Source organism: Glandiceps talaboti, chromosome 15, assembly GCF_964340395.1.
Source record: "Glandiceps talaboti chromosome 15, keGlaTala1.1, whole genome shotgun sequence".
Lineage (NCBI taxonomy): Eukaryota > Metazoa > Hemichordata > Enteropneusta > Spengelidae > Glandiceps > Glandiceps talaboti.
The window spans coordinates 11,922,485-11,942,509 of NC_135563.1; the positions used below are offsets into that span (position 1 = coordinate 11,922,485).

Genomic DNA, 20,025 nt, shown 5'->3' on the forward strand with positions numbered 1-20,025 from the left:
TATCTGACTCTGAGAGAACTCACGTTGGCTGCTTTCAATGCTTTGCTGTAAGCCTAGGAAAGTGGCGGTCATCAGCTTTTCAAGATCCAAAATTAGTGTTTCACTGCTTTTTCCGATGGCGTCTTGGACCTGTCTGTGCACGATGGATTTCAGAGTGCGTTTCAACAGAAATAGTTAAACTGAATAAACGTGCACAGACACTAAGAGATCTAGAGACCGCTAGACTGCCGACAAACCGTGCATGCAACGACTTTAATACAACAACCATACACCTGTCACACCTGGCGTTCCTACTCCTAATTGGCTGCTAAGCCATTTGAACCTGCTTGCGGATAAGACAACATTTTCCCGCCATTCGGTTTATAGCATTCTCTGTGGATTCTTCACTCAAGACTCATTCACCCACAGGATCAGTGATGAATGAGGTCAACTTGCCTTTGAATTAATATAAAGAGGTAAACCACCTTAAAAAAAACAAACCATTCAGTATTCGAAACACACAACTCACCATTGTAAATGTTGAAACTGATTAAGACATTTTTGAATTATGCTTTGTATATAGTCACTTTACGTTCTGTATCATACTATTTGAATGTAACCTTTTAATATAACGAAAACTTTAATATTGGGTATCTCAGCGTGGAGGGCGCACTCGGGTCTGCTCCGTAGTGATTTTAAAATCGAATTCAAATCATACGTGTATAGGTTTGTCTTCTGAATTTTTAGAGACGCTGCTATAAGAAAGCATGATGATAAAAGAAAGCAATTTATTGACAGCTAAACCTTGTCTGGGATTAAAATGCATTTACGTTATTTAATCATAGCTTCTTAATGGACATTCAAGATATTTTTTCTCAGTATGCCCCTGATAATGTGTACTATAACACGGGCATCAGTCAGGTAGCAAATCAGTTTTATATTTTTTCTGTTGTGATTGCAAAGACCAGCGACAAAAGCGACAAAGAAGTGACGCTAACAATGACATATAATAATAACAGATATATTCGTAAGCAATAAACGATAAGCTTAGTAAAATAATGAATGTCTCTCGTATTATGTATAATGACAACGAGTGTGAGTATTTCTCTATGACTTGTAAAGATTTGACTTTTTAAGAAAATGTAAATATTTCTAGGTGTGCTTTTTATACAATACACATTTCATTGACAGACACATAGGTATAAATGTGAACGATTGATTGATTGATTGATTGATTGATTGGCTGGCTGACTGACCGACCGACCGACCGACCGACCGATTGAGCAATCAATTGATTGATTGATTGATTGATTGATCAATCAATTGATTGATTGATTGATACATCCATTCATCCATTCATTAATTCAGTCAGTCATGTATGCATTTATTAAATCAATCAATCAATCAATCAATCAATCAATCAATCAATCAATCGTTCGTTCAAACAGTCGCTGTCACTCACTCACTCACTGACTCACTCACTCACTCACTGACTGACTCACTCACTCACTGACTCACTCACTGACTGACTGACTGACTGACTGACTGACTCACTGACTCACTCACTCACTCACTGACTCACTCACTCACTCACTCACTCACTGACTCACTGACTCACTGACTCACTGACTCACTCACTCACTCACTCACTCACTCACTCACTCACTCACTCACTCACTCACTCACTCACTCACTCACTCACTCACTCACTCACTCACTCACTCACTCACTCACTCACTCACTCACTCACTCACTCACTCACTCACTCACTCACTCACTCACTCACTCACTCACTCACTCACTCACTCACTCTGTCTGTCTGTCTGTCTGTCTGTCTGTCTGTCTGTCTGTCTGTCTGTCTGTCTGTCTGTCTGTCTGTCTGTCTGTCTGTCTGTCTGTCTGTCTGTCTGTCTGTCTGTCTGTCTGTCTGTCTGTCTGTCTGTCTGTCTGTCCGTCCGTCCGTCCGTCCGTCCGACCGTCCGTCCGTCCGTCCGTCTGTCTATGTGATTGGAATTTAAATTAAGGTGTTTGTGCGCACGCGTGTGTGTGTAAAGAGTTTGGACGTGAAACACTGTCAAATCTTTGGTTGACGGACGCCAACTATTAGTTGCAAATCTGTCTCCTAGTCGTCATGTTTATCAAAGGCGTCGTTAATTTTTTTCTACCAGACTACAACTTGATCGTTCGTGTGACTATTTCAACTGAATATTGTAGGTATTACATAAAAACCTTATCGACCAGGTCTCGACATACAAATCAATAAAGGAAGTATTAGAGTGGCAAGCATACATTATATATAAATTCCATCCCTCATACAAGCATGTGTGGAGTAGCCTATGGGAAAAATTAATAGAATAGGAACGGTTAACATGGAGATCACTTGAGGAGTCAGACGCAATTTTTGTATGGATGAATGTTTTGTTTCCAAACCTTTTAAATAGGTCGTACAAAAGAAACCCCATCCTCACCGATGTTACATTTACAACAGTTTCAATATCAAAGACTTTCATTAACGAAATAATTGAAGAACTGTAGAATCACCAAGTTATTCATGGGTTGTAATTTGGAAAATGGACAATGAATATTGACGTTTTAATTTACCAAAAAGATGGCTGATATGTCTCGTTATATGTATCTAGTTGCACATGAAATTCTAGAGCGGAAGTGCCCTTCTGCATTTAGTGTATGACCGATTTCCTCACTGTCTGTCATGATTTGTAGTCAAATCTCTCTTTTCTAAAAAATATTAATCGCTCAAACCTTGAACAATATAATACTACCTACACGTACACATCGTCTCAAACTACATTGTCTTTTACGACACCGGCCAAGATGCACCATTGTTTCTTCTATGCGTCATTAGAAAAATATGGTATGGTTTGCGAGAATGTATATAACCCTCACAACCGGAACCTCACGCTCCTACATTTTCTTGTTATCCATGGCTGCCCTCATCGGCTATTTGTGCCCTATCACAACATTTATGTCACATAGTCGCAATTGTTTTTGAAGTGCATTTTTGTGAGGCACGATGTTCGAGGTGTTGATAATAATTGACTTATCAGTAGAATACACCGATTCAGAATTTAAATATATTGCATTAAATTATGATTATATACAATTCAACCAAAACCTAGTGCAGCGCATACAAATCTAGAATTTGCATGTCAACCATCCGACCAGCGTCCCCTACAGACATTGCCACCAAACAGGTAGAAATTGTTATTCCAAATCGTAGCATTTATGAAACAATCTGGTCCTAAACACAATTGTTATCGTTTGTGTTTGAACGCTAAGGTATTCTGATAAGTCCAATATGGTTCCTACTTGAAAAACTTGACAGGAAGTAGTAACGGGTATTTACATCAACTTGCGCGCGCACAACTTTGCAACTTGAAATTCGACAAGTGTATCGTCCGATAACGATTCATTAACAAAACCTATATCGGGTAAGACCAATTTCCTCACCATTGGTAAATGATTCACATCAATAAAAAAAACTACACACACTTTAACGAAAGAAGGTGTTTTATAAATGAATCATTTAAGGGTATTAGAATGCGAGACAAAGCACAGCTTTTACTTTTGAATGTAGTGTTGTTTATCCTCAATGTACAATACTGTAACAGCACAGACGTTCCTCTTGCAAACTACAGTGCAGTGTATTAGCGCTTCACAGGTTGAAAACTCCATGATTACAACGACTATTCGGAACGCCCTCAATGGCGCAAAGCGATAAAACTTATTTTCAGTATTATAGGCTTTTATATTATATTAAAGTACTCAATAATAATTGTACACTGTACTAATCCCAGAGCACAGCATAATACTGGTAATCGCAACGCTTGTCTATTCTTCCTAGATTAAAGGGAAACTATGTAAACCTGTAAGACCTAAAAGATCTATAAAAGCTAGGAAATTTGCGAACTGTATCTCATCTAACATTGTTGAACAAAGCGTTACTAACAACTCAAAGTGCTTTGAAATTGACAATTGTAAAACTGCTCAATACAAACAGTCATTCTTTGTAAAAAACACTAGTAGACTGGAACCATCTGGACAATAGTGCTGTGTGCGCTAAATCTTGTGACGCCTTTAAAATGGCAGTCAGTGTCAAAAACCATTCTGACTAAATACTCTCCCCCGGTGTGTTATTCCTTACCCAGGACCTACACCGTAACTATACAGATACAGATATGTATAAACGCAATTTTAAGTAATGTGATTGAATAAACAGACTGAGGAATTAGGCATTTTCGACAGGTTCCAATCTGTGTTAGTTGCGCCATTATTACACTTGTCCGCACTAGTAGTATCTAAGAAGTATGGCACCAAGCATAATGTGTGACATAACGTCTAAAAATGAAGAAGAATGAATGAAATAGCATTGTAATTGGAACATTGTATTTAAGGCGAACGTATTGAGTATAATTGAAATAGTCGTTCTGTCAGATGCAGTTACACACTGTTAAGATGAAGTACAAATGATTTGTTCGAATATGAAATGTAAAAGAAGAGAACTAACTTGTGTATGTATAAATGAAATGTTTTGTAATACAAGGGCGTAACAAATAGTTATTTTACATGTATACATATACATATCACTTGTTGGTCCTGAAACAACGCCAACATAATGCTCGCAATAACAAGGAAATTTTGCGCTATTAGTAACGTTGCTTACTGCTTCCCAGTGTCGCATATGATATGCATCTGGCACTATTGTGTATACGTCAGCTGAAAACAATGTGAAACAAATTTTGTGATGCTACAAGTTATTAATATACATTTGCATGGAAAACAGTCGACACTATTTAATGTTCTCAAAGTCACCCAATTCTTGCTATCGGTGCGATAATTTGATAAAAGTGTCTGATAAAAAGTTTGGTGCGATCAATTCTCAAGTAACTTAACAAATCATAAGTTGTACCATTCAAAACATGGGTCAACATGACTTCCTCTGATCACCAAAGTATGCAAATAAATTACGCAAAACGTCACTCTCGTAGTAGCTGACGCAACGATATACTCTTTGTATGTAGAACAAAAAAATCAACAACAACAATAAACCCACACACACACACACACACCCGAAGTTCAATAAATATTACACAAGCCATATGATGCAATTTTTCCTGTTATCACCATTTTGTCAATTTATTTTCTTAGTGATTAATACTCTTTACACTTTCACGATATTTCACAGGTCAAAGGTCAAAGTAAATAGAACATGAACTGATAAAAACTGACTTCAGAGTTAACCACTGTATGCAGCGTAATGGAGATTTATCTATTCGAAACAAAATCATTAGTAGCCATTCTAAAATATATGCTGGTGAAGAAGGCACAGTGAAAACACTTCTGGCTATTAGCTTTGGATAAATAAAAATGTCCTAACTCCAAGTTTTAGCTTTACTGCATATATATTTAGGTAATCTATATTTTGATATGGGCAGTAGTATGTCAGATTCTAAGTCAAATCATTTTAAGACAATTTCATGTTATTGCGTAGATCTTGTGTATTTTCAAAATGTGTAAACTGAGTAAGTCTGACATTTAAAGAAGTGATTACAGGTTGACAGCAATGTATATTCCTATAAGTACATAGTAATACATGGTATATCAAAACATTTTCAATATGAACATGTCTTCTGACTCACGAGACAAGCCAATACGCAGTGAAATGTATATCATAAGCTTTTAAATGAATCCGGCCGCAGACGTAGTGCCGATCCCATTTCATATCACGGAGGTCACGAACTCATTGCTCTATATCGCGTAATGGCGCCATACAAACTATTCTCAGAATGACGTAATGACAACAAATAATTATATCGTATGTACAGCCAGGTAAGTTATGACGTCATATAACTAAGTTAAATTTACGATTAATGTATGGAAGTGTCTCTTCTTAGTTTTCTGAAAAAAAGTTCTGAATCTGTCAAGCCATCAAAATGATAATTAACACCAAAATGTGAAAATATATACCTTTAAAGAAAACAATTTTGTATCTGTGGATTGCATTTAAAATTTAAATCATGAGCCATACGTGGTAATTAGGGGATCACCTGAAGTAGTTTTTGTCTCTACAGGGTATCAAACAAGAGTAATAATCATAAATGGTAAATTACCATATCATAGTATGAACAATAAAGGCTATATTACAGATCTAAATCTTTACTCCAACAACGATGGCCATACGTATGAATTCAACAAAATGACAATCACGTATATAATAGTAATACGTCCATTTACCACAAAATACAAACCTATTGAGACAGCTCTCGACAGCAGAAAATGGCGACAGAAATTCTTAAATCGGCGGAAATTGTGAACTGCACTCTGCAGTGTCAAAGTGCCCTGAGTATTTTAGATGTTCTATCTGTATATGAGATAAAGTATTCCCCATATACAAAGATTTGAAAACATGAATGCTATTTTCACTCGTTTTATACAAAGATTGTTTACTCATCATATTGTTTGTAATCAGCATGACCAGAAATATTGCATAAATTCGACAGAAGGGTACGGTCTGATTTATATCACATTCTCACATTGGTCATTCACATGTTCGGTACAAATGTGAACCGATTACATCAAATCACACAAATGCCACTCGAAATCGCGAGATAATAGTCCATTTGTAAACCTGCCATGCATGTCACGTAAGCATTAATTTTCACCAACTTTGAGGTATCATAGCCATATTTACTTCTAACAGTGATTGTGCGCAAGATTATTTTTTATTTGTGGAATCGAATATTTCTACATCTGTTTCGTCATCCAAGGACATCTAAACGTTGTGAAATCTCACCTCACCCTACATCTTAATGCAATGCACAATTGAGATTTATATGACAGTGTAACAGTAATTATATTCATTTCAGTATTCCTACGTCTTCCCTTTAATCATTATTCATGTATATAAATTTGACATCATGCCATTTTGGAGAATCCCTCGTTGGAGTTCGCATCATTATAATATATTAAACAATGAAATCAAATGGTCCCGAATCGTCATTTTATAAATGCACTGTGTATTCATATCTTGGCCTTCAAATATATCATTCTTACTTTGAATTTGTAAATTCGGTGCGTCGTCATGCTGTCGCACGTAAAATCGTTTACAACTCAAGCAAACTTCATTAAATATTCATATTATCTTTAGCCGTTTACATTTGCATACCTTCATTCTGAATAAACGATGAGAACAAGTCTATTTATTAATTAAATATATACAATATCACGCTTACTGTAATTATGCCTCGATAAGCTTTGTGAAATGGGTGACTGGGTGTTTGGCACAAAGCTTGCAAAAATGAAGACAATGTAACACAACACAACACTGCAGCAAAATAGAAATATCATTTTTGTCTTAATATTGCAACTACAACACTGCAACACATGGAAATAACTGAACACTGCACGCATAATTAGGTGTTGTACGGTGTTAACCATGCTTAGCCATAAAAAAATTACAATGCACTTGTCACTAAAACGGTTGTAAAAGACCCTCTATAAGAACATTCTCAGATGTGACAGAGCGCTAAATATCTCGAAACCCTCGAAGCGAGTGTCGTAAAGATGCCACTGACAAGGAGACTACTCCCATGGCGATTTTGTTATGCCGGTGATACTATAGTCGGAGAAATGCTAAATCAGTGGTGACATGACAAGAATGTGACAAGACATCACTGACCGTCGTCAAAATATTACACAAAATTTAGCTTGGAAAGACATTTCAAGTTCAGTACTGTTTGTTAACACTACATGACTAAGTTGTAGGTAAATGCTAGAAATTGTGCAGTCTTAAGATGATGTCTGATTGTGACATAACAGTATGCTAACACAACAATGTATGTGAAATCACGTGCATGGTGTACGAAGAAATGCTTGGCACCTGTCACACTAATTCTCCTAAACTCTAATTATTGAAATCTAATAAATCCAATTATTGTTATGATATGAAGTTTCTTACCGAATATCGTTAGGTGTTCGATTTCCAAATTCAAACTTTAAGAAAACACGAATGAAGTGCTTTATCATGTCGACCCTATTTCTATTTCAGTGTCGTCAACTGTTTGGTAATGAACATATATACAAAACTCTGTTCGGTGCAGGCGAAGCTATGTTCCTCTGTGCTACTCTTGACGTCAGGGCACGATCGATTCCTTTCAATGGATTGAAGGAATCAACTTGAAGGCTGACCCCTCTGTGTACACACTTCTTTAGGGCATCATCAAATATTGATGGCTGGTACGTACGTTGATGGAGCTGGCAAGTGTACTTTATTGTGTAAAACAGTATGGAACATGATGGAAAATTTGGTCATTTCTTCTACGGATGTAGAATTATTTACTAAATATATTTGAAGAAAATGTGAATTTAAAACGCCAATTGTTAGTCAGTCTACTGTGATGGTTCTACAATTGCAACATTCCAAAGCATAGTTTAGTTTCCGGAGGCAGGCTAAAAGAATGTTCAGGTAATGTGTGGCAGATATAACGACCATCCTGTTTGCTTGGAAAACATACACTCTATTGTCTGTGTTGTAATAGGTTTATTCATAAGTTTCAGTTCAGCAAGGCCGCCTACGATAAATTGCGTATCCGTTTAACTCTGCCTCACGTTGCCTTTCGCAACACATGTTACCATGGTATCTGGCAAACAATTACAAGCACGGTACAAACTGTTCCACAGAGATACAGCAGTAAACATACCCGGTCGATAACCTTTGCAATCCTTTTCCATTCTTTTTGGTATTTGAACTTTTCGACTTGCTTTTCACTATGCTTGTTCAAGAGTCTAAGTTCTCGTAAAATTTGTGTCAAGAGTGTAATGCTTTCTCTGTCCTCCGGATTTGAAGATATGTTGGAGGTATATTTTGTCCTATTTGTATGGTTAATCCTCGGACTACTGTTCATGTTGCTCCGAAAGGCTGAGCTGAGCCTTAACATTGGTATTGGAGATTCTGGACATTGTAAAGAGTCACTATCCATCCCGTTCATTGCAGTTAACGGTATAAGTTCAGCATTTCTTTTAGCCTCGAGGTCATGATGACTCTGGCTCATTTTCGGCCTGTCCTGGTTAATGTTAACATTCAGAAACCATCCAACATAGCCTACGATGTACCTTTTAGCCCAGTTAGGGACTGGGAGACTGTCTTTATCAGGTCCCCGGTAATATAGATTCACAACCAATACGTTCATTGCGAGTGACACTGAAATAAGTATCATTGTTGCTGCATAGTACTGACCTGAAAAAAGGAGAAAAGATGAATATAATTTAAAAACATCTTCCGTTGTGCTATAAGTACATGTACTACCACTATCGTTAAAGGAAACATATCGTGTTTCAGAATAGACTCAAATAGTGTAGTGTATCTTCATGAATGAACTAGAACATTATATTAATAGGACAAGCAAAACTTGTGTACATTATTAGAACAGGCTATATTTAGTGAATTCATAATAAACACCCAAAGAATGGCAATCAATGCTGTAAATTTTTGAAAATAATTGTTAAATTTCTGAGATCAGATTTAGTGTTGTACTTATTTTTTAACCTAAACGCGACTAGGGACTGTACTATTTCAGGATTAAAAGTCTTTGTAAAAAACGTTATTTAGAAATATCGACATCGACTTGACAACACACGTGCCTCTGACGACAACTGTAATTGTTCTGGAGTAGAATCTTAGACTTTTATATTTTTTGCTAGTAAGATTGATAACTTTCATACGTGCATGTACGTCATGTTTATTTAAAATTGTTATCATTAAGTGATCACATATATTGTATTAAACAGTATCTTTTCTCGACCACGGTGCCGTGTTTATTCTACAAATTGTGTACGAATTGAAAGATAAAAAATAGTTAATATTGAACAGTAAGAACTGTAAGAAAGTGAATGTATATTTGTATGGTAACAATGAAGTGAGTACTCATTAAGGTGCATTGGGGATATGAGTTTAGCGTTTGTATTACACATCTGTTTACTATACGTCAAAGGAGTAAGACAACTCCATCAGCAGATTGACAATTTGAAAATAAATAAGAGAAATGTTTACAGCTAACTTCTTCTGACCTACAGTATTTAAGCACTTGTCAAGTATTTGTTGCAAAAACACTCAAAACAGCCCCTCTACAAAGGCCAAAGCAATACGGTGTTTAAACATTGCAAGCTGGTCTTTCTAGATGACACAGTCCCCCCCCCCCAGGTACTCTACGTCTATGTTAGTCGTAATTTGTTTTGTTAAATTGTTGTAATTAAGGTAAAGTCCAAGTTTAAATGTAAGGATACCAACAGAGGGGTCATATAAGCAGAAGGGTAATACCTTATGCTATAGGAGTAGACACTTGAATGAAATTTCTATATCTTATGGTTCCAGAGTTGTTATAGAAATTGATGATTTTTACATGCAATGTCTCTGTAATTAGTCAAAAAAGTGATCCCCACAATTAATTCATGTGTGTGTGTCTCCCTTGTTCTCACTTTCCTGTGCCCAAGGTCTTATAAAATATTGCTCACATTTAAATACCTGCAATATGCAAGACTTAACTTGAATTTGATAATTGATTCAGTAAGACAGCTCCAGGTCAACGTGTACGTGCAAAGGATGATACTTTTTTTCGTAATTATGTTTATTTTGCCATAGGAAATTGGGTTTTGTGATAGTCTAAAATAACTTGTGTGAAAAAATAGCCAGTCTAGTCCAGTCACAGAGCACCTCAGGAAGTACTTCTCATTTGCTTATAGATAAGCCAGATTTGGACAGTTACGACTTAAATCCAGGAAAATAATTGGCTTCTTCAGTGTGTCTGTACATGTAAAGCCACTATGGCCGGGTCAGGTCAACTTCACAACGGTTTTTGCCAGAATGCGACATTGACTATTTGATACCTCAAGCATATTTCAACCATATTCCTTTGAACTGGACACTAACAGTAATGATAGTGTTTTGGCATCATTTAAATACTAAAAAGTGTCTGTGATATGCAAGAAATGGCTTAATTTTGGTAACTGACCTTGAAGATCAAAGTCAAGGTCAACGTTTAAGTTTTTATCAGAAAGCCCATACAATATTGGGGTAGACACTTGAGTGGTTGGAGTCTCTATGTTAGATAACGTTTCAGTTATGCAGTTAAAATTGCTATTTAACTATATATATGGTCGCGATTCAGACAAGTTTGCATAAGTCACAAAACAAAGTGACAAACATATGTTGCATGAGATGTGTTATCATTATTTCAGCTTTGAATGAAATTGGGAATTGTATGTCTGAGAATTTACGTATTACGGACGGACGGCACCCGTTCTAATAGTTCTCTTCGAGGACTAGAACGATGAATACTTCTTGGTTCTTGACCTTCATGTAAGTCCCTTTTATTTCCCTAGTGATACTTGTACATAATTCATCAAATTATCGTACGCTGACAAGCAATTCGTTTGTCTTTGGGGCCAATCAATAGTTTGACAAAATACAAACATTTAAATGAATAAAATAAAACAAAATCAAGACCTAACTACCCTACTTCCGAGGGCATGTTATCGAAAACACATGATTATTTATTCCGCCTAATTGATATTTCGAGCAAGGCATTGAATGTTTTCATGGCGTTTATACCCCAAATTCATATCGAATTAATGTGGGTATGTTGTCAAACTGAATGTTTTAGAGCAAATGGTGCGCAAGTTATCACACAGTTATTTCAATTGTCTTGTATGTTAGAGTCTGTAGGGATCTCCAGACTCAAGAATGTTATCATTTTATTACTCTGTAATCTGGAGTCACTAATATTCTAATATAAGAATTACCAATTCGCATTTCTGTACAAAAAAGCTATCTATTCGAAGAAAATCCCCTTTTTCATGGTAAAAATATCGTTAGGGATCTCGACACATTTGCATTTAAATGAAACTTTCCCCTGTTATCGATGTGGTATCCATAATTCTATAATTGTTCGAGACTTGTCAGGATTTAAGCGTATGATACGGTTGACTGCTTAATTATTGTAAACTGCTGATGCTTCATATGGCAGTGGTGCTGTGGACAGGATTGTATATAATAATCTTTATTTTTATGCAGGATAGTTCTTTAAGTTGTAAACCCTTGTCTCTCAAGAAGTCCAGTGACAGCCATCCCTGTTGGGTTCAGTGTTGCGACCATGAGAAGTGGGAGTTGCGGAGGGAAACAGACTTACCAATAACTGGTACTTCGTTTGACGCTGGCATAACTTCGGCCACAAGTAGTAGGAACACCGTGAGTGAGAGTAAAACTGTAACACCAAGGCTGATTTTCCCCTGCGATTCAGCCGGCAGGAAAAATGTCAGAATAGTCATCAAAGAAATTAATGTGCATGGCATAATAAGGTAGAAAACGTAGAACAAACAACGACGTCGGAAGAATATATTATATGTAACATCTGTGTATGGAATACCAGGTGAATCTGGGTAATATTGGCGATGGCTCTCCGCTGATAAACCTGTTAAATCCCACTCGCCGTCACTCACAAAGGCCGATGTATCCCCTGCAAAAAGACAAGATGAAAGTTTTAAGATTCATAACGACTCGGACTAATGCTGTAAATTGCCTTGTTTAAGAAAGCGTGAAAAAGGTGACATTGGATGTTTATTTGCAAGATTAAAAGAATCTTTTCAGGGAATTGGATCCGCATTAAGTGCTCAATGGATGGATGGATGGATTGATTAGATGCTTTAATTGGCTGATAAACCGTTGCGTTGAGAGGTTTAAACAGGGCGTGATGCATACATTTAAGGTGGTTCACCCACTCTATTCATTTGTGAAAGAGCTCATCAACGCATCTCTCTAGTTTTGTCCTTACTAATCAGCCCGCCTCGAAAGTATGAATTTACTCCCCCAACACATACACACTGTCCTATACATATTGTATAACTTTCTCTAACATAAATTCAACACACATTGACTAACAGTTATTTACGATCTGAAGTAGTTAATTGATAATATGATTTAACTTGCCAATTCTGGTATTTTATTATCATTATTATTAGCATCAAGTCTTACAATAGTTATGTACAGCCGCTACACGCAACGATTGAAATTAGTAATACACAGAATCAGCTTACTGCCTTTCTGTGTTATTTTATTGTATATTCATGCAAAGATTTCAAAAGATCTTTCAATCTCTCCAAATCATTTTATTTTGTCGGGCTGAGTGAATGAAAATTCCCTCAAATCAGTGCAACAGTCTATGAATAGTTCATATTAAATTGTGTAGAAAGGATAAATGATATTGTATCGAGACTGAGAGATTATACTAATAATTTGATGATGTATGTTATCGGATGAACGATATGAAAGCTTTGTATAAAGAAAATTATTATTAAGAAATGAATTTGAAATGTTCGTGTAGTGAGAATAAATCAGCTGTTCTGGTATTTGAATACCATATCCCCATCACGGTGAGAGATGGAAAAACGCGATTCCGTAGCCTCCGACAAATTTTACATATACTAGTTGGTCATACTCGTAGGCATGGGTCGCAAGTTGTCAAAGATAATGGGTTTCTTCCAAAGAGAAAAACATTAGGTGTAATAAAAATAAAATTAATTATAACACAACTATATACCAACATATTAGAGATGTTAAATTTCACAGCATCAAAACACACCTGTGCCGTTGAGACTGACTTCGAAGCCGTCATATTGCCAGGTACCGAATTTCATAGTACACTTTTGTTCATCGAAGGGGAAATAAGTTGGATTAATTCTACAATGTCCACAGAATATGACCGGGGCTGTCCAGAAAACTTCACCACTACTGTAGACGACGGCTAAATGGCCTTTCAGGAAACTTTCATACTTATTGGCAGCACTGCAAATAATGGATACACAATTTATAACATTTTAAAGAATGACATATTGCTCGATATATTTGTATGTATATAGTCTTGAATCAGACACAAATATGATTTATATCCGTCGTACATTTATGGGATATCAATAGGGTGTGATGATTTGGCGATTGAACGCGTTTCAGCGAGTACACATTCTTAATTAAGTCTAAAACATGAACAAAAATAACGAACAAGACCGTTCCAGTTTGTACACCAACTGCTTTTTTAGCAAATATTTTTTTATTATTCCCTAATATCTTATTCGCTCGGCCAAGGAAAATACGAGTGAGCTGAGGTTCTGCTGGCACTATGCTCGGAACATAAGTCAAATCGTTTCAAAACGCGACTATTTTCCCCTTTTATAATTCCTCGTAATGCTAGAGGAGGTATAACTAAGTATATCACTCTCAATGTTGTTCTTCATTCAGTCAGCAAATACTCATCACCTAAAGGTCTTTTACTTTTCATCTAACGACCCGTAGTAACACGGCCCCGCGGACATGGGTTGTCATGACGTAGAACAACAAAGGTTTGTAATCCAGATTTTGTGTTCAAAGACAATAACTTGGCTTGTGCATACTATATTTCTCAATATTTTGTTGTAACACGATCAAAATGTATGAACACATTTACGAGATGTTGTTTTGTACATACCATATCAAATTTTCTGTTCAAAATGTTTAAATAACAATGTGGGCACTTTCTCTAAAGATTTACATCAGATAAATTTCATAATAATACACTTTTCAATACGTTCGCAGTTTCCACTGCTAGTTGCAGATGAATTGAGATTGTACGCCACACAGCATATACAGATAGGTTCACTGGTTACAGGTAGAGATCTGCCGATACGATTACCAAACGCGGTGTATTATCAATGGATGGTATCTAAGTATACAAAGTTGGCTTATCTTGAATATTGTAGCTGTATAGGACCGGCATATGGTGCTATCCGATCATTCACCGAACATTCAGTGACACACATTATTGAGAAGGGATATTACAGTTTACTCATACAGGCATTGTTTATTTTCATTTAAAACACTGGTATTACTAGCTCAAGTTAGTAAATGTGCACAGAATATCAACAAATATTAGCGCTAATTATGTAAATGCACAGGTGTATGTGTTTATATTTTGCTTGCAATATTATTCATAACGGTACCTACTTTTGGTAGAAATATACATCTGGAAGCCAAAGTTGGTCTGAGGGTACTTTGATGTTGTGGATATCGCCGTATTCTGACTCATTCCACCAAAGATATTCGTCATACCAAGTCTACAGTAATATGTGAGGACAGAGATTACAATATACTATTAGTTAAAAAAATATGCATGTACTGGTGGGGGAATTGTGGGTGTGTGATGTCAGTAGTCTTGTTCATATCTCATTATGCATCACATATCTAACCACAACGAGCACATGTTTTTGGTATTAGTAACCTTTTTTTCTATACACAGGAAAATGTAGTTATTTAAAGCAATGTGCTTTAATTAATCCAAGAGATCTATTGTAAATCAGAGTAGAGAAACAGCAGCACTGTATGTGTGTTGACAAGACAAAACACGAAATGGTATTTCAATAGACCGCTTTTATGGAGACGCCTCCAGTATTATCTAGGATAACACCACTTTTGACGATTGATTGGTCGCTACTGTGCTGAAATATCTTCGAGGTAGAACTCACACAGACGTTTACGTAGGCTTTGACTTTCAACGACGGAAGATTCAATCATTGTAGCCTACGGGTCCGTTTTAACGAACGTCCGTGAATTGGTATAGGTAATACAAATGAAGCTAACTTACCAATGTTAACCATGTATTACTCGTCAACGTTTGACTTTTTTCGTCCTGGGTAAAAGAAAAATGAAAAAAAGAGAAGTTTTAGAGGCTAATTTATAAATATTAACACCATTATAAAAGGTGACAGATGAGCAATACACATATATGCAAATTGTGCTTGATTGATAAATAAAACACAGAATTAATAGTTTTCACCTTAAATTGACAACAGTCCATAGTCGAACCGATTTACGTTAATGAGTGAATGTTTACAGCCGTCAAAGTCAACGTATGACGTTATTAAAGAATCAATACTCTGATGTATAGAAATGAAAATCGCGCTCAATAGAGTAAAGCGGGTTTTAAGCTCTGTAAGGTTAGGCAATAAGCTTACATCTAAGACCATTTCGACAGGCAATCTTTTCAATGTTTTGATAGGGTCGAGGGTCACCTTATACTGATTTAATGGTGATAACTTTTTTTGAGGTCGGTTTTGTTCACCAGTTATTACGAAAATTAATTTGATGTACGGAAGACAGTAGAGGTATGAAACGAACAAAAACAACTGGTGCAATAGAAATCAAACGGGCATTGCACACTGGTAAGATTTTATACAAACCCCTGCCAAGCCGAAATGGAGTTTTTATGTTTCTTCTATTATCAGTGATTGGCAATTCCAGCTAATAAATTGCTAACGTTTGGATGCATATTGCTTTTATTAAAGTTCAGACTAACATTAATAGTCTTCTGTCCATCATGTAAAATGTGGTACAGAATCCGTAATAAGCTCAACTGACTTAATGTGCCTATACTTAAATTACTACTAATATACCAACTTATAAGATCAGTCATATATTTTGATAGTGTAGCATAATCCGGGATATAATGGAAAGATTTGATGAAAGTGTCTAAATACGTAAATTGGGATTGTTGAATATTGAATATCGTTTATTGGAGTTTCAATAATATTTTCTATGTAAATTGACACATGAAATGAACATATTATCTTCGAAACCCTATGCTTCTGATGTCGTCCGAAATATACAATCTAGCTGGAATTTCAATTTATGGGCACTATTTATGAATATAATTACAAAGGCATGTGCGTTTTAAATTAAAATTCTAATCAGGAAAGGTTTTAATTATCGGTTTATAATTAAGTGATAAATAAACACAAATTGATTTTCGATTGAATCGGTAAACTCAATATCTAATGAGTGAGGTACACTGGGAAACTCTCATACCTGAGTTGCAGTCACATATAGACAGAATGTGAAACTCATATGCCAACATTGTAACGTGGATGTGAGAATTAGCATAGCGTAAGTTTTTACAACATTCTTGGTAAAAGAACTTTTCCCCACAGCCATATACCAACTATGTGAGCATAGCTGTAACATGGGTATTTCTCACAACCATTTACTACAAGCTATGTGAGCACTGCTGTAACAGGGGTATTTTATACAGTCAAGTATCAGTTGTGTTGGCAAAGCTGATTGAATTGAACGGAAGGGCTGCTACAGGGTATGATTTCAACATAGCTGGTACATGGATGTTAACAACAAGTCAACTGTGTATATTACAGGGATGTGCAGAACGGTCTTGGCACAGAGATGGTATCCACATCCATGTAACCGTAATACTTTTCACAACCATGAAGCAGATGTGTTGAAAATACACCCTGTAACGGGGCTGTGAGACACATAGTTGGTACATGACGGTGCTCTTATTCCTAGCACTAAGATATAGCAACAGCTTAGAATAGCACTAGGATATGTACATCCTATTGCAAGGATGTGCGATGTTCCCTGTCTATATATAATGACGTTGGTTGTACTAGCAACAACAATTGAAGCAAGTTAAGTTGAACCAAATTATCGTCCCGATAGATTTTCCTATCATTCAATTTGCTATATTTCATTGTCTGACACGACAAAAATCTGTCTAATATTGCTAAATCTGGCACGAAAATCACCAAAATCTAACAACATTGCCGCATCTTATCGTCTGGCATGACAAACATTGAAGTACAATTGGTACATTTAAATCCATCCACGTGCCTGAAAAATGATCTAATAAGAAAAATGGTCAACTACTCCAAGAAAATATGGCTATATTTGTAAGTTTTTTGTCATAGCACATGTTGGAAATGAACCATAAATTAAGGACGATTTATTTATGTTATTTTTGACACAGACGATAAAATGTAGCAATGTAGGCAGACTTTTGTCAAACGAGACGATACAATGTAGCAATGTGAGCAGCTTTTTTTGTTGAACCAGACAGACAATAAAATATAGCAATGTGAGCAGATTTTTGTCAAACCAGACTGTAAAATGTAGATTTTTTGGTGACCCAGACGTTAAAATGTAGCAATGTAAGATTGTTTTTGTCGAACCAGACGATAAAATGTAGCAATCATATACCGGAAAGATTTTTCAGGTGGTAGATGTGGTCGAGACACTCCTCTGAATTTAGTGATTTCGGATTGCAATAATGGTGTGTTTCTTGTTTCAATTTTCTGTATCAATAGCTCAGAAAACAAGTTTTCCAATATTGGCGTCTTTGTCACATTCAATTTGTACATCTACTTTAAGAATAAGAGACTAAAATTGAGATGACGTTTTCGCTCTTCAAATCAATTCTTATTTAAATTGAAAGCTTAATTACCCTAGGCGTGTTTATCACTCAAGATAGATTGAGCATAACATATCGAACTAATTATCAGAAATTTCTCAGGCAAGAAATTAATGCAAAATCTCAGAATGTACTTTGTTTAGTCATTCTTTCTTGCACCCAATTACACCTTTTTGCTCCAAACATAAAAAAGCTTTTAGTAGAAAACGGGAGGTATTGTCAAAACACACAATAATTAACAATGCAGACTTTAAAATGCAATTATGTGAAGGAAGTGAACAAATTAATGAAATGGTTTGAAATAAATTTTAATAGACAGACTGGATTTCACTGAACAATGAAATGCATTAACACTGTTCTTTAATAACTAATACTAGTAATTAACATTGCCATGCGCAATCTATTTCGTTATTTTGCCTGGGTGTTTCAATACAGTAATTAGTCGGTACTTTTTACAGTACTTTTTCATGATATTAATACAATTTCTTCTTTCAATGAGCGTGCTCTTGCATCTTATTATCATATTCTTTAAATAAGAACAAGCGATGCTTTATGGGTAAGACGTGCCCTGGTTTTACAAAAAAAGGTTTTGAAATAATATCAACATGTAATGAATAGGGGTCAGGAAAAAAGTACACCATTTCATCCTTTTGGCGAGTTACCGCTTTACTCGTAGGCGGTGATTAATATTACATACCATTTCATCTTTCGCTTCTATTGAACGAGCACTTGCTTGCTGATTTATGTTATGTCGGCTTGACTTTCTATGTATTCAAAAATACCAAGAATAAATTCCTAAATCTGCAATTAAGCAACATATTTTCCAGCGCAACTAAGCGTATGTCTTTTTCTCCTAGAGAATTAAAATCTCACGGGGGAATAATTTTGACCCATGATTTAAAAGCCGATCATAATATTGAATGCTTGTATATTGAACAGTTGTCGTAAAACTACCTTGTCGAAAATATATCCCACAATATATCACAAGAGCTGAATTCGCTTTATTGGAGCCTCTGTCATTAACTATTCCGGTGGATTTTTTTTTTGCTCAGACGACCGTCTAGTGACAACCATGATTGTCGCATATGCCTGGCAAGAAATCCTTGGATGATCAAAATAGAAATTCTAGGAAACCATACAGCTGTCTTTCTTTTTTCCAGTGATTCTAGATTATGAAATTGATAAACGAAGGACCGGTAGTTCGTGATCACAGAATAAAGCAGGAAGTGCTATATCAAATGCCATAAATTTGATTTTTAAGTACAGAACTGTGTCTCGGAGACGTAAAGTTTTATTTGCTAGACTTTTAATTTAAATTACGTGTTAGGGGAACGGTACGCAGTTACTGTATTAGATATAATATACACTGGGAGTCGAGCAACAACTTGTCCCGGCGAATATTGCGCATGCGATTGGAACGGCTCAGGTGTCATTACAAAATTACAACCAATACAGACTCGTCAAACCGTTGGAACATTAGATATACTGAACTAGTTTGAACTTAACAGTTCACGGACGTTGTATCGAATAAATAAAATCATTACAGGTAACCTCGACCACCAAAGGAAATACCAATCCGAGACTACATTGTCGACTGGTATTTATCAAATTATGAATGTTTTCTCTTGACAAATACATCATACTTTATACTCAGTACACCCGGAAGAACTAGATTGTCTTAAACTTGAACTAGCTTTAACTATATTAAATGATAGATCCATACAGGAAATAGAAGTTAGATGAAGTAGAAGTT

General features: G+C 35.9%; 1 protein-coding gene across 1 annotated transcript in view; it reads right to left on the reverse strand.

The window, feature by feature from the left end:
• Window positions 1–5,215: 5,215 nt before the first annotated feature.
• LOC144446490 (neuronal acetylcholine receptor subunit alpha-10-like) overlaps window positions 5,216–20,025 on the reverse strand; it is a 32,559-nt gene continuing 17,749 nt past the window's right edge. Inside the window, exons 3-7 of the mRNA XM_078136259.1 lie at window positions 15,660–15,704; window positions 15,023–15,132; window positions 13,629–13,831; window positions 12,180–12,506; window positions 5,216–9,232 (exon numbers count right to left, since the gene is read on the reverse strand). Coding sequence (XP_077992385.1) covers window positions 8,625–9,232; window positions 12,180–12,506; window positions 13,629–13,831; window positions 15,023–15,132; window positions 15,660–15,704 — 1,293 coding nt within the window. The 3' untranslated portion in view covers window positions 5,216–8,624. The remainder of the gene's footprint in view (window positions 9,233–12,179; window positions 12,507–13,628; window positions 13,832–15,022; window positions 15,133–15,659; window positions 15,705–20,025) is intronic.